The 15,026-nt window shown below is 34.4% G+C and overlaps 1 protein-coding gene across 1 annotated transcript in view; it reads left to right on the top strand.

The window, feature by feature from the left end:
• The window catches only part of LOC134256398 (ankyrin repeat and BTB/POZ domain-containing protein 1-like), a 31,293-nt gene that overhangs the window by 9,824 nt on the left and 6,443 nt on the right, over window positions 1-15,026 (top strand). The window contains exons 8-10 of the mRNA XM_062739048.1: window positions 891-1,007; window positions 1,124-1,248; window positions 1,461-1,553. Of these exons, the coding sequence (XP_062595032.1) occupies window positions 891-1,007; window positions 1,124-1,248; window positions 1,461-1,553 (335 nt within the window). The remainder of the gene's footprint in view (window positions 1-890; window positions 1,008-1,123; window positions 1,249-1,460; window positions 1,554-15,026) is intronic.

The following is a 15,026-nucleotide window of genomic DNA, read 5'->3' as shown; positions in this document are numbered from 1 at the left end:
TGTAGGGAAAATCTTTAAAAATCTTCTTCTCAAAAACTTTTGGGTCAGGAAAGGTGAAACTCATGTGGGATCTTCCTCAGGTAGTGTAGATTCAAGTTTGTTCAAGTCATGACCCCCGGGGGTAGGGTGGGGCCAAAATGATGGATCAAAGTTTTACATAGGAATATGTAGGGAAAATCTTTAAAAATCTTCTTCTCAAAATCTTTTGGGTCAGGAAAGGTGAAACTCATGTGGGATCTTCCTCAGGTAGTGTAGATTCAAGTTTGTTCAAATCATGACCCCTGGGGGTAGGGTGGGGCCAAAATGATGGATCAAAGTTTTACATAGGAATATATAGGGAAACCTTTTAAAATCTTCTTTTCAAGTACTTCAAAGCCAGGCTTCGTTAAATTTATAGGGAATCATCCTCAGGTAGTGTAGATTCAAGTTTGTTCAAATCATGACCCCCGGGGGTAGGGTGGGGCCAAAATGATGGATCAAAGTTTTACAAAGGAACATATAGGGAAACCTTTTAAAATCTTCTTTTCAAGTACTTCAAAGCCAGGCTTCGTTAAATTTATAGGGAATCATCCTCAGGTAGTGTAGATTCAAGTTTGTTCAAATCATGACCCCCTGGGGGGGTGTAAAATTCAAGCCCCCCCCCCCCCCCCCCAGTTTACTTTCAGTTCTGATCTGATCTGTGTTTTTTCCTTGCCAATTGCTCAGGTGAGCGATGTGGCCCCTGGGCCTCTTGTTTTTTAATTTAATCATTTTAATGAAGTCTGAGGATTGTATATTTTCTAAAAATGAATTGCATAAACTTAAAAATATGTAAATTCATGTTGCATTATAAATTTGACCACTGGCCTTGGATACTTAGACTGATTGATTGATTGATTGATTATCCTCAGGGCGGTTGGAAACCCATGTAGACAGTGTGGAGGACTGTAAGAGACTGGCTCGTCAGTGTCAGCTGCCGGACCTCATCAAGGAAATAGAGGAGGCCTACAAAAAACAGAGCTCTTACGGTGAGTCTGCTCTCTCAGAAACATCTTCAGTAACATCCCTAGTGATGTATAGATGAGACTACAGGTAATTACATTCCTTTATAGACTATTTACACTTGACATCTGTATCTTAACAGAAATGCAGAAACCAGGAGTAAACATCACCAACATCCTGATTGAGAGGTCAGAAGATTCACTTGACCTTCAGTTTGACCTAGGGCGACTTGCTGACCTTGCTCTACCTCGGGAGCTGTCTACATTTGTAAGAATTAATTGACATACCAGTTTATTAGAATGAAAGATAGGAAGAAATTGTAAATTTCTTACAGGTATTAATATATGGATATCAAATCAATTTAATTTTATAAGTCATAGAGTAGACATATTGCCAGTCTGATCCTTCCATTCATTCTGAATACACTCATGTAACTAAAGCTTCATCTTTATTACGTTTAATTCCTTATTTTTTCGTAGGTTCAGGGGGAGCTCCCATTTGAACCAGAATACGCCTCCTTTTACCCAGACATCTGTTTCTGTGTCGAGGGACACAAATTTCTCTGTCACAAGGTACGAACATCATTTCTACTTTTACAGTGTCACACATTACAACTCTTACTTATATATGTACATGTATATTATTTTCAGTTAAATATCTAAAAAAAAAAAAGAGAGAGAGAGAGAGAGAGAAATTATATTTTTACTTGAAGCGATTATAAATTTTTAGCATTTTCTTAAAAACTTAGTAACTGGAACAGACATTTTCAAATATTCATGATAGAAAAAAAGATAATCATTATTTAACTATTCCTTATAAAAAAATGTTCATACAAATATATGAGCCGTCCCATGCGAAAAGGGCCCTTATGTACTTTGACGTCATAATGAGGAAAACGACGGTAAAGACAACGTCATAATATGCAAGTTTCAAGTAAAACATTTCTCAACTTTTTAACATGAACGTTATCAATTTTTTTTTCATTATTGTGTATACGATCTAAAGCCATTCAAATATTTTTAAAAGGAATATCTGTTTATAGTTCAGAGCTTAGTCACTTGGACATTTCCATGCAATAATGAGCATAAGCTTTTTTGAAAGATGATACTTATTCCGATCATAAGATTTTTTTAATATCCCATGTTTCATATTTATAGAGGTTGTACCTGCATGTAATTCCGTATTTATCATGTGCACTTCATTTTGAATGCTTAAACATCATAACCAAAGTGAAAATTTTACAATAGAAATTCTTTTATATAAAACAAAGTTCAGATTTGTTCACATTCACGATTAAAATTTAATTTTGCTGAGGTCTAGCAAGGCCAAGGAATTTGAAAAAGTTTAGTGTCAGATCAATTCTTCGTTAAGCAGATGCATAACAAGGTAAACATTTGAATTTTGCATACGTAACAAAACTTTACAACGCGAACTGAGATCTTAAAATTTTGTCTGTATAAACGTCATAAATGACGACTTGACTCTGTCACAGTCAAAATGACATGATTCAATTCTATTTTTAAAGTACAGAAATATTTGACATTACAAACACTTTATGTAATTTAAAATTAATTTTTTAATGTTTAGGGGAGAGTCGGGAAAATAAATGAAAAAAAAATCCTTGAGACCCCCACCCCCACTCCCCACCAAAAAAAAAGAAATTAAATACTTCAAATTAAAAAAAAGGCAATATAATTTTTTTAATGGGAACATTGATGCTATATTGAAGAGGGTTGTGGCAACTGGTTCTTTAGAAAACATCTTCAGACTAATTTAACAAATGTTATATTTGGAAGTAATTTCCCCCCTCCCGGACGTACAATACCACATGTACAACGTGATGTACATACCTGCTTCTAATTACTCAATTCATTTTAAAAAAAAAATTTTAACAAACATAATACATGTATCCTGGAAAATTTATCTGAGAGATTGAATACAATATCATTTGAATATATATTTTTTTATTTTTCACAAAAATGCTCACAACAGTGTATTATTTAAAATTGGAATTATTTTGATTATTGGAATTTGGGGTTTTCAAGAAAAAATCCCTTAGTTAGACTAACTTACACAACTAACAAGAATTTCCATTGCATTTTGTGTTATTATTTGACTAACTTAGACAACTAACAAGAATTTTCGTTGCAAATTGTCTTAGTTTGACTAACTTAGTCAACTAACAAGAGTTTTCATTGCAAATTGTCTTAGTATTTGACTAACTTAGTCAACTAACGTGAACATTTCTATTAAAATTTAGTTTAGTCAATAGTTTTAGAATTTAAGTTTTTTTTTCTATTTATTTTATAATTATTTTGTTTTAAATCATTTTATTTGTTTCTGGAATGTTGTTTGTGCTGGTGTTCTTTTTTTTTCTTTTGCATGCATTTTATTTTTTGGACTTTGCCTAAAGTTAAGGCTTAGTCAGTTTTTTGTCAGTCTCAGCAGGGTTAGTTAGCGCACGCGTAAATGGGGTTAGTCATGCCAGGCACAACTAACCCCCCCCCCCCCCCCCTACTGCGCATGCCTGGCTACTTTCTAATCTTGGATTTTGATTAAAAACTTTCAAATTAACATCCAGTCCTGAATAATGTTCAGTAAATACTCTCAAAAGATTCCAGAATCCTCACCAGCTTGCGTAAATTTCGTAACTCGTAACGTATTTCACACTCAAACGCCGAGGAAGATCGGGTTATTTCGTTCTCCCCAATATTTTCACTAACCTTGCAGTTTGCATTCGAAAAATCCCATCCTTCGCGTTAACATTGCCAAGAAAATGCTGCAGTAGATAAAGATATGTTAGCAATAGGAAAACATGCTTTAAAACGCGGAGAAACACGAAGATATGTAGCCTCGTTCAATCTCAACACAGCCAGTGCAGACACAGTTCGGCGTCACTTCCGCTGTGACGTCAGATTGATTCGTATTCAATCGTAGCTACTCGGCTATTTCCGAAATCCTCTTCGGGTCTTGATCTCTGATACGAAAAAAGACGAGTTTGATCCGACCGCCCCTGCATTGTTTAAAAGGAATATTGGGGTTTCATTTGTAACATACTTTGGACAGTGTTATCCAATATTTTATTAAATGTTAATTAATAGATATACATACAGACTTGTGATGAGATTACTTCAAAACACGTATGAATTAGTATTAATCCACAATATTAACGTACCTTTCTTTTGCAGCTTTACGTTGTACATCACAGGTATATAACTCTGTCTCTCCAATTGTTCACAAAACTGTTTGTTCGTTTCAATGTTGAATTTAGTTTTTTTTTCCTGGTGAAGGAAGTTCAGATGTAATAATTATTCTAAAAAAATATTTTGATAGAGGAGTAAAAATAGTACTTAGTATATAATTTCACTGTCAGTTAAGAGACGCATTTTAGACACAGGTACTTGTGTAGAAATATTCAAAAATCATATACAATATTTTGATATAAAAAGTAATAATGAAGGTGAATGGAGGACTCTTAATGTGTGGGAATCTATCTATTCCACGCATAAGTTAGACGTCCAAATATTTTCTTCTCAGATACGTTTTATTTCTTTCTCTCTCTCCACTTGGCAAAAAAGGGGGGGCCAATCCTCGGACCCCCCCTTCTGTATCCGCCAATGCCCACCATTCTATAATATCGAAAGATTTGAAGCTACCAAACTCTTATCCGGAACTCCTACTAGGCCTACATTTGTAAAAGGATCTGCCTAGCTGGTTGAAATTTTGACGTCCATATTATGCTACACTATATACACCCAGTTTCGGTGTAAATTGTCAAGAGCGCCTAGATCCTTAGATACTAGTATCTGACATTTGATAATTTTGATTTTTGTTTCGTTGTAAATGTTTTTTTTTTTTTAAAGTCTTTAGAGATACTATGAAATATTTATTATGGTGTATCCTTATTTATTTGGAGTTTTGGACGAAGGGCTGTGACGAGTGCAAAACACTCAGAATACATTAATCTATCATAAATAAAAATTTCAATAACTTTCCGGTATCATCGCCAATCAAACCTCATGTCACTTATTTTCATGCATGACTTTTAATTGTACAATGACGTAGTTTTTGTCAAGTGACCGCACAAATTCCTACCAGTATTTTACGTTTGTGCGTTCATAAGAAAGACAGAACAAAAATTCGAAGTTGAAGAAGGAAAATTCAGGTGTTGTTCGAAAATCAAGAAAAAAAATACCCGTTATTCGAGAGCTGTCGCATCACGACAACTCTGTATCAGGGCGAATAACTCTAAATCGGTAGATGAAGCACAGCTGCACTTTATTCTAGTTGAGCAAATAACATAGTGCTTAAGCATTGGCGGATCCAGAGGGGGGGGGGGTTATGGGGGTTGGAACCCACCCTTTATTTTTTGCTTAGTGGAGAGAGAGAGAGATAAAAAGTTTTCTGAGAATAAATATTTGTACGTCTTACTTACTTATTGAATAGATAGATTCTTACACATTTAGTTTCCTCCATTCACCTTCACTACTATTTTTTATATGAGAGAATAGTAGAATGTATTCCGCTTTTTTTTATTTAAATATATATCTTATTTATGATATGATATTGTAACATGCGTGGTTTAATTTTATATTGGATTCCCTTGATCTTTGGCTGTGTCGGCTATATACGTAACGGTTTTTATAAAATCATATCTAAATCTATCTAAGAAACTAACATGTAACTCTTTGTTTTAAAGCACACGCGCACCCCACTACCCCTCCCCCACCCCGATTTCTTTTTTCAAATTCTTTAAGAAATTTCTTTAAAGACGATACAAATCCACTCAACTTTAAGGCTTCTTTTTTGAAAGGTGCGGTTTTTTGGGTTTTTTTTTTAATTTTGGTTCGGACTGGGTAAAATATTTTTTTTAAATAATGACATTAAACAAAGATAGTATTTACCACAACCTTAGACCTTTCCATACAAGTCTGTGAATTTTTGCTTAAGAGTAGGGGGGGGGGGGGGTTCTGAGGGATACAACCCTGGAACCTCCCCTTTCTAAAATTGCTGGATCCGCCCCTGGCAAGGATGGTATATTCTGCTAAAACGCTATATTACAATAGGTGTGATGTTTAAATATTTTTCTGTGTGGAATTCATGTCAAAAACTTGATTTTTTGCAGCGATGAATGAAATATTTGCAGAGTTCCTTAAAGCATTTCGTAGTTTGTAATACGCAAGTTGTTTATTTTGTATCTAGAAAGTATGGATAATCTTCAATTTTGTAAATATCGGTCATTGACCGGTTGCACGATTTTCATACCATTACCGGAAGTCAAGTTTGAGTCTGCTTTGCCTTAACAGAAAATAAAAAAAATGCATGTTTAACAAAACATTTGACAATATAATGGAGTTTCGTTTGTTGCAGATACGAAAAAAAACTGAATAAGATACTTAAATTGTTAGGGAAAAAAAAGACTGAGCATCATATGACAACTTTCGTTAGCCCTATAGCATTCCTAGTGAAATGATAAACACATGATCATCATTCTATATTTTATGACATACATTAATATAACAGTTTTTAAGTGCCATGCTCATACTTACGTGTATTAATATTGCAACAGGTGTATATTGGAGTAAAATTCCTGAAGATTTTTCTCTAGTACATGTCTTTGAACATTTAAACAAAATTGTAGTCAAAAGATGTAAATAGTTATACCGAGTTTAATACTGTATCATTCGAACCATCGGACGTATCCCTCCCTATTCTTCCTCCAAAACTAGTGAAAGACCACAAAATATTGATGGATAGATATTGGTACTGATTGCTAAATTATAGAAAATAAATGCTAAGATTGTCCAATTAATTTATATTGGTGGTCAAACAGTGGAGAAATAAAATATGTTTAAGTTGATAACACGTGCTTTTCAAGGAATCACTAGTTAGTGCTGGTACTCCAGGGAGATGCAGCAAAGAAATCCGAGGCGTCAAATATATGGAAACATGGAAGCCAGAGGATCCGCCAGGCGACTTCAGCATGTTCATGGGCAGTAGTCGATCTTCATGTGTGTAACCGACTTCAAAAGGCTTCGACGGACGCGATTAAATATTTCTAAAAACAGAATCCTCTATAATCAATTGATTAACACAAAATGGATTCTCTGAAAAGCATACTTACTACCATACTAGTAAAATGCTTAAAATTCGGACAGGTTGACGGACGGACAGACAGACAAAATGATTGTTAAGATGCGTATACTAGTAGTTGAAAGATCTTTGATGAGGACGGGGTCGTTTATATATTTTGGAGCAAATGAGTTTAACAATGGTGTCATGATGTATATTTTGTATTTACTGCCACTCGGAAAATTCAAGATGACAATGGCACCGGAACAGCTAGTAAGGAATGCATGTATACTCTTGTACATGTAAGTGTTTGTAAAATGTTCACAGATGACTGAATTTTCCAAGAGTCGCAATTGAAGTTTCATAACATACTACCAATTTAATCCAAGCTAGTTTGTTTGGGGGGAATAAAGTTATATATCACAAAGGAAGCATATCATAAACTGTGTGAAATGTATCAGGTGTTGCTAAACGGAAACAATACTTCCAAGTTAAATCACATTAATTATAAATTTTAAACTAAAAACAGAATACATTAATTTTGCACCGATATTTCTTGATGATTTTAAAGTCTGAGTTTATTTAGTCGTTATCAAGACCATTTTCTGAATTTCAAAATCAAGAATTGGGTACGGGAAACGGAGCCGGAAATATCTGATGCCGTACATGTGGTGATAAAATATAGATGAGTGGAAAAAAAGTTAATTCAAACATAATGAACGGCTAGTATTCGATATTCTTATGAGCGAAAAAAATCCAGTCTGATTTTTCTTGAAAATATGGGATTTTCACATTAATTTCACTTTATTCTTGACAATCTTTTTTTTTTTTTTTTTTTACATATATAATATTCATTAAATCCCAGTTTGAGATACTTGAGGGTTTCATCAACACTTCTGTAGATGAAAAAAAATGTCTTTTTCCCCCTCTATCTCCATCTTCTTCTGTAAAAATCTCCTTAAAGCTTGATCGGGGGTTTTCTCTTCTTCTAGGATATCATTCAGGGTCAATTGTAGATGTACACTATACTACTGCTGCTTACTGGAGAATAGCTACAAGTCGATGCTTACCTTACATCTACCTGACGTTACATATTTTTCTAATATAAAAAATTAAACAATGTATTAAAAATCCATACCTAATACACATTCTTTGTATATTTTTCTTAGATAAATAATAAACTCCTAAAAATGTATATTAGGTATGGGTTTTTTTATATAAAAAAATAAGTAACGTCAGGTGCTAGTGGCTTAGCTTGATCAAATCTCTGAATGGTACTACAATGTATATAATATGAACGCACAATTAATTTGGTGCCCCAATAATATACAAATATTTAGTACAGGTACAGATTGCAAGTGTTTTGTATTTATAAACAAGATTATATATTCACATTTTCGTGAAGGAAGAAATGTACCCATATATGCGGATATAGATCTAAATGAGTGGTTACGCCCCCCTTTTTCATTTTACGTTATATTCCCATCAGTGAACTCGTCAGTTTGGTCGTCTGACTGGGACAGCATGGCATTGAGGTAGCATGGAGGCATTGAGGATAATACCAAAAATGCCAGTATCAATCCAATTTTAGATTATGTGCATTTGTCATTCTAAATAAAGAATAGAAGAACTAAAAGACATATGTAATAAATCGAAAACCCTAACTTTATCATCAATTAATAAAAATACGATATTTCTGAGGTATGTGTATTGACTTAAAATGTATACCATTACGATTAATATATAATATCCTTGTCATCTCTACTCTTGATTTAAATAAATTCCACAACAATAAAAACTTTCGTATGCATTTTGTTAGGATTTGTTCATCGACATTCAACGTGTTGTTTTTACATGTTGACTCCTTTCTTCGCGACCCTAGAGCCGACGCTCTAACCACTGCGCCACGCGGGCGACAACAACCCCATATAGATTGTAATGTCCAAAAATTTTGGAGATTAAATAAATTATGGCAAATTATCAGATGAACACGTCAGTCCCTTTTATCGCCCCCAAAATAGTATGGTGTCCACCGCACTTTATTTAAAAATAGAGTGGACAGTTTTGGATACCCTCTTCTTCAGGGAAAAATCCCTTGTTCTGCGCACGGCAACCGCGCAATGGGTAGATTTTGTCCAGTTTTTTTAGTTAAAAAAAAGAGATCCCCACTCCTTGAATTTGCAGTTATTGAATGTATAGACTAAATCAAGTAAAAGTGACCCCCTTTTTAAAGAACACCGATGTGTTAAGTTGAAATGGATTTATAGCTATGAAGCTCTGGAAGTCAACGATACTTGGTTTAATATATTCATTTAAAACTCTACAAATTCCAGAGAGTTCCTGACCCAAGAAGTCGACGACTATATACCCTATCTGACTCAAGAAGTCAACGACTATATATTATATATACCCTATCTACTCTGAACCGAATGCTTTGCTGGTATATTTAAAGTTAGAAAATATCAATATGTGTTGGTTATTTCAAAAAAATTAAATGAGATTGTGGTGGAAAAAATCTCCTCAAGAAAAAAGGCCTTGATCATTGATCATTGGCGGATGCAGAAAGGGGGTCCGGTGGTTGGACCCCCTTTATATTTGTACACACACAGAGAGAGATACAGAGAGAGACATTTTTTTCTGTAATATAGATATTTACATGAATATGTCTAATAATTTGAAAATATGAAAAATCTCTGTCCTTTCTGCTCGCTAGATCTGTAAATTTTCGCGCATTTGCTTTAAATTCCGTCGTGTACCTTCACAACCCCGGCTAAGGGCTCCGAAACACTCTGTACCATCGGCTCATATACATTCACGTGTCAGCATGAGAGAGGAACAAACGACAAATCTGCATGGGAGATTTGCTCCAAACATCCACAAGTAACATGCAAGCAAGATTCCAGAATATATACCAGTTTTGGACCATCTTCAGAAGTACCCATAAATAACGTTTAGAAGTATGCATAAAATAAAAACTTTTGAAATGTTCCCGAAGTATTCCGATGGAGGGGACTCCTTTTTTCTAAGAATAATATCTTGCTGTGGTTTTACTAAATTTTTTTAATCAATGAAGAAAAACGCTTAAAAATTAAATGTTCCCGAAGTATGCAGATGGAGGGGGCTCCCTTTTTCTGAGAATAATCTCTTGTTATGGTTTTACTTAATATTTGATTTGGAAGTTCCCTCCACATTTTTTGTTGTCGAAAAATACGCAGATTCAAACATTTGAAAGTAATGTCCCGGAATACCCCTCCATAGAGATTTAAAAGTACGTGTGCTTTTATAGTCTTTTTTTTTAAAGGTTGTCAAATGTTCTTGGAGGTCCCCCTTCTTATAAATGTAGCTTGAATTGGCCGTGATGTAATTCTATGCATGAGTGCTGGGGGCACCGACCCCCCCCCCCCCCTTCAAAAATTGCTGGATCCGCACCATGCATTTTGATTATTCATATATAGGCCATCACCTGAGATTAACTTTCTTCACTGTTAAAATAAATTAAAAACACGGACATTCTTTAAAGAGAGAATAAAAAAAAGGAGAATGCAATACACACTGTATTAAATGAAGTATAAGACCAGACCTATATACAAAACGTAAATGACAACAAAAATGCAGAGGTATAGAGTTTAAAAGTATACCATTTAGAGTAAATCCTTTTCAGTCTCTCTTCCAATATTTTTTAATAGAAGTCACTGTTGAAAGAAGCATAGTACGATGTGTAACAATTTTGTTAAACATCTATACCTTTCCCCTCTAAATTCAAGATGCACTGTAAAGACCGTGAATTAATTGTTCTTCATATTCGCGGCAGAACTGTAGCTCTCTGCTCGAGAAAATTCGCACAGTTAAAACGGAGAGGCACAGTTCTGGAGCTAGCCTCATATAAATAAGAAGGTGAAAATGGTACAGGATCATTTATGATTATTTTTTAAATGTTACAATTTTTAGCGCTTTTTAAAAACGAAACTGTTAAATTAGTATGTTTCATCTGATCGTAAACAACCATCAAAAAGACAAACTAAAACTCAACTAAAACTAAATGTAAAAAAAACCTGAAATGCTGAATAAACAAACGATTGGGAGTCAACAGACAGATTGACAGAAATACCTGCAATGTAAAAAGAAAACAAAAGAAAAGGTACGTTCTTTCATTGTGCATAAAATTAATTAAACTACGTGTTTCGAGGTAATCTCATCATAAGTCTATGTATATCTATTAATTAACATTTTATAAAATTGGATTACACTGTCCAAAGTATGTTACTTAAATGAAACCTCAACATTCCTTGGGGGTTAGCTATTTCGGACTATTGTAGCCTAAAGGTGCATGGGCCGGGGTAGACTAAGAGGATAAGATATTGGTACCCAAAGCGTCATAGACGACCGAACTCACAGACAGACGGACCCCCAATTATACTTATATATGCCCTTCCATTTATAAAAAATTATCATACTGTTGTTTTGCATGCCTGTGTAATAGGTCAGCTCACGCCTTTACCTTTTGTAGAGCTCTACATATTCTATGACGTAACAATACAATGATACGTCATTTTTTCTTCCTAAACCCAAGATTTGCACCCTAAAATGCGTCTCTTAACTGACAGTGAAATGACATAAGCGGACCTAAAATCTTTAATCTTTTTCGTTTCATTTAAGCACTGAAACATTGTAGTATCGTAAACATTCTGTTATATGTGTCCACTATCATCAAGGGGTGTCTCCCTACACTTCCAGATTTTTATTCCTCTATCAAAATATTTTTTTAGAATAATTATTACATCTGAACATAAACTATCCCTTCACCAGGAAAAACACTGAATTCAACATTGAAACGAACAAACAGTTTTGTGAACAATTAGAGAGACAGAGTTATATACCTGTGATGTACAACGTAAAGCTGCAAAAGAAAGGTACATTGTAGATTACTAATTCATACGTGTTTTGAAGTAATCTCGTCACAAGTCTTTATGTATATCTATTAATTAACATTTAATAAAATATTGGATAACACTGTCCAAAGTATGTTACAAATGAAACCCCAATATTCCTTTTACACAATGCAGGGGCGGTCGGATCAAACTCGTCTTTTTTCGTATCGGAGATCAAGACCCGAAGAGGATTTCGGAAATAGCCGAGTAGCTACGATTGAATACGAATGAATCTGACGTCACAGCGGAAGTGACGCTGAGCTGTGTCTGCACTGGCTGTGTTGAGATGGAAGGAGGCTGCATATCTTCGTGTTTCTCCGCGTTTTAAAGTATGTTTTCCTATTGCTAACATATCTTTATCTACTGCAGCATTTTCTTGGCAATGTTAACGCGAAGGATGGGATTTTTCGAATGCAAACTGCAAGGTTAGTGAAAATATTGGAGAGAACGAAATAACCCGATCTTCCTCGGCGTTTGAGTGTGAAATACGTTACGAGTTACGAAATTTACGCAAGCTGGTGAGGATTCTGGAATCTTTTGAGAGTATTTACTGAACATTATTCAGGACTGGATGTTAATTTGAACGTTTTTAATCAAAATCCAAGATTAGAAAGTAGCCAGGCATGCGCAGTAGGGGGGGGGGGGGGGGTTAGTTGTGCCTGGCATGACTAACCCCATTTACGCGTGCGCTAACTAACCCTGCTGAGACTGACAAAAAACTGACTAAGCCTTGACTTTAGGCAAAGTCCAAAAAATAAAATGCATGCAAAAGAAAAAAAAAGAACACCAGCACAAACAACATTCCAGAAACAAATAAAATGATTTAAAACAAAATAATTATAAAAAAAATAGAAAAAAAAAACTTAAATTCTAAAACTATTGACTAAACTAAATTTTAATAGAAATGTTCACGTTAGTTGACTAAGTTAGTCAAATACTAAGACAATTTGCAATGAAAATTCTTGTTAGTTGACTAAGTTAGTCAAACTAAGACAATTTGCAACGGCAATTCTTGTTAGTTGTCTAAGTTAGTCAAATAATAACACAAAATGCAATGGAAATTCTTGTTAGTTGTCTAAGTTAGTCTAACTAAGGGATTTTTTCTTGAAAACCCCAAATTCCAATAATCAAAATAATTCCAATTTTAAATAATACACTGTTTCACACAGTTTATTAGAAATATATTCCGTGTAGATTTAACAAGTAGTATAATAATTATACAAAATTTCGAAAATGAAGCGGTAATGAGCAAAGACAGCAGTGATGTTCATTAATGTCGGCGATACCACCAGAGATGACTCACTCGATACGAAGTACATGTCATGGGCTACGGAAGGAAATTTAAAGTGGGGGGGGGGGCTAATCGAAAGTGGGGGGCTAAACCAACCAAAAAAAGGTAAATCCCAATTTTCAATGCTATATTATTCTCAATTTTCAATGCTATATAATTCTCTGCAAGAAACTGGTGGGGTGGGGGGAATGGGGGGGCTAAGCCCCCCCCCCCCCCCCCGTTCCGACACCTATGCATGTAGATACAAGATTATCCATTTAATTTTATCACAATTTAGCTCAGGCAGAGATATAACAAGTAAGACTTTTAAGCAGTCTGAAATGGCTATTTTAAGCTAGTTTCCACAAAGGTTTTTAAAATAAATTTTAGATAATTTTAGATAAATATGGCATGCACAAATCAGAAAGTCACAATATAAAGGCAATTATATGAAAGATTTTCTATATGATACAAAAGACAGTTGTATCGATTATGTTAGTTTTCAATTCGAATTATTTATCTTAATTCGAATTTGTTTCGAAGTACATGTAATTTTTTTTAATTTTTAAAATTAATTTTTTATTCATTTATTTTTGCAAAATGATGTGTATGCTTTAAGGGCATACATGGAAATTACGTCTCTCCTTTTTTTCAAAATTGATGTGGACGTTTGTGTGTGAATCAGTGACTTTTAAACTTTAAAATATATTGTGAACTCATTATGACGGTCCGGGGATAAGATGATAATTTATCAAATATTACATCATTCTTTTATTTCCGATAGATTGCTTTTTTATGCAAGACATATGAATGTTCATTTGTTTTAACCCCAAAGAAGCATCTTGAATAAAATTTATTTGTTTACCGAATACATGTATACTCAATTATAAGTCGGTTCGCTAATAATTAGTTCCAATTCAGACAATTTGGGAGGAATCTGATTTTGGCGCGCTCATAATTGCAGTTTAAATTTGCTGAATATTCAAGCTGAAATTGATGAAAAAGGTTCAAATACTCGGTACAAATATTGTGAAGGATGAGGCCGATATTATTGAAAGGAATTAATAACATGTACAATATCAAAAGAAACATACATAAAATGTGACCAGAAGGATTTTCTTGGCATATATTACATGTTTATCTGCATCTTTTTATTTAGTGTACGGCAATCAATATTGGTATGTTTAGTAAGTGAGATCTGTGGTGTCATTGTTCCCAGACACAAAAGAATGAACGGGGATCCCCCCCCCCCCATCAAGAGCCCTTGTTAAACTTGTTAGGAAAATAAAAATGGATTATTAATCAAAGGCGGGTCCAGGATCGGGCGTACCTCCCCCCCCCCCCCCATTTGTAAAACTTTTATGTCTATTGTCCTAATATCAAGTCTATTGTCCTAATCTCAAGGGAAAAAAACATCTCTTATTTGTAAAAAAAAAATTGTCACAAACCCCCCACACCAAACCCCCACAATGGCCTTTCCTTGACCCATTTGGGGCTTCGGTGCAGCTGCAGACCACTGCCTTCTGATGCGCTCCCCCTCCCTTTACAAAATTCCTGGATTTGCCATCCTTAATTAATGTAGATGGAACTGCTCCGATCAAATAATTTTCTGATTCACTCTTACTAAAAGCATTCCTTCATATATTAGTTTAAATCACAAAATAAAAAAAAAACCATACTGATAAAGCCATATTAAATAAAATTCCTAGATTATAATCTGAATTTTTGAAAAAAAAAAATCGAGGTGAGAGGCGACTGATGATTTATATTTTTTA

The sequence above is a fragment of the Saccostrea cucullata genome, unplaced genomic scaffold (genome assembly GCF_032062105.1).
Source record: "Saccostrea cucullata isolate Sc308-1 unplaced genomic scaffold, CSIRO_AGI_Scuc_v1 ctg4938, whole genome shotgun sequence".
In the NCBI taxonomy this organism is placed as follows: Eukaryota; Metazoa; Mollusca; class Bivalvia; order Ostreida; family Ostreidae; genus Saccostrea; species Saccostrea cuccullata.
The sequence above is the reverse complement of the archived record's forward strand: the minus strand, read 5'-3'. Positions and strand labels throughout refer to the sequence as shown.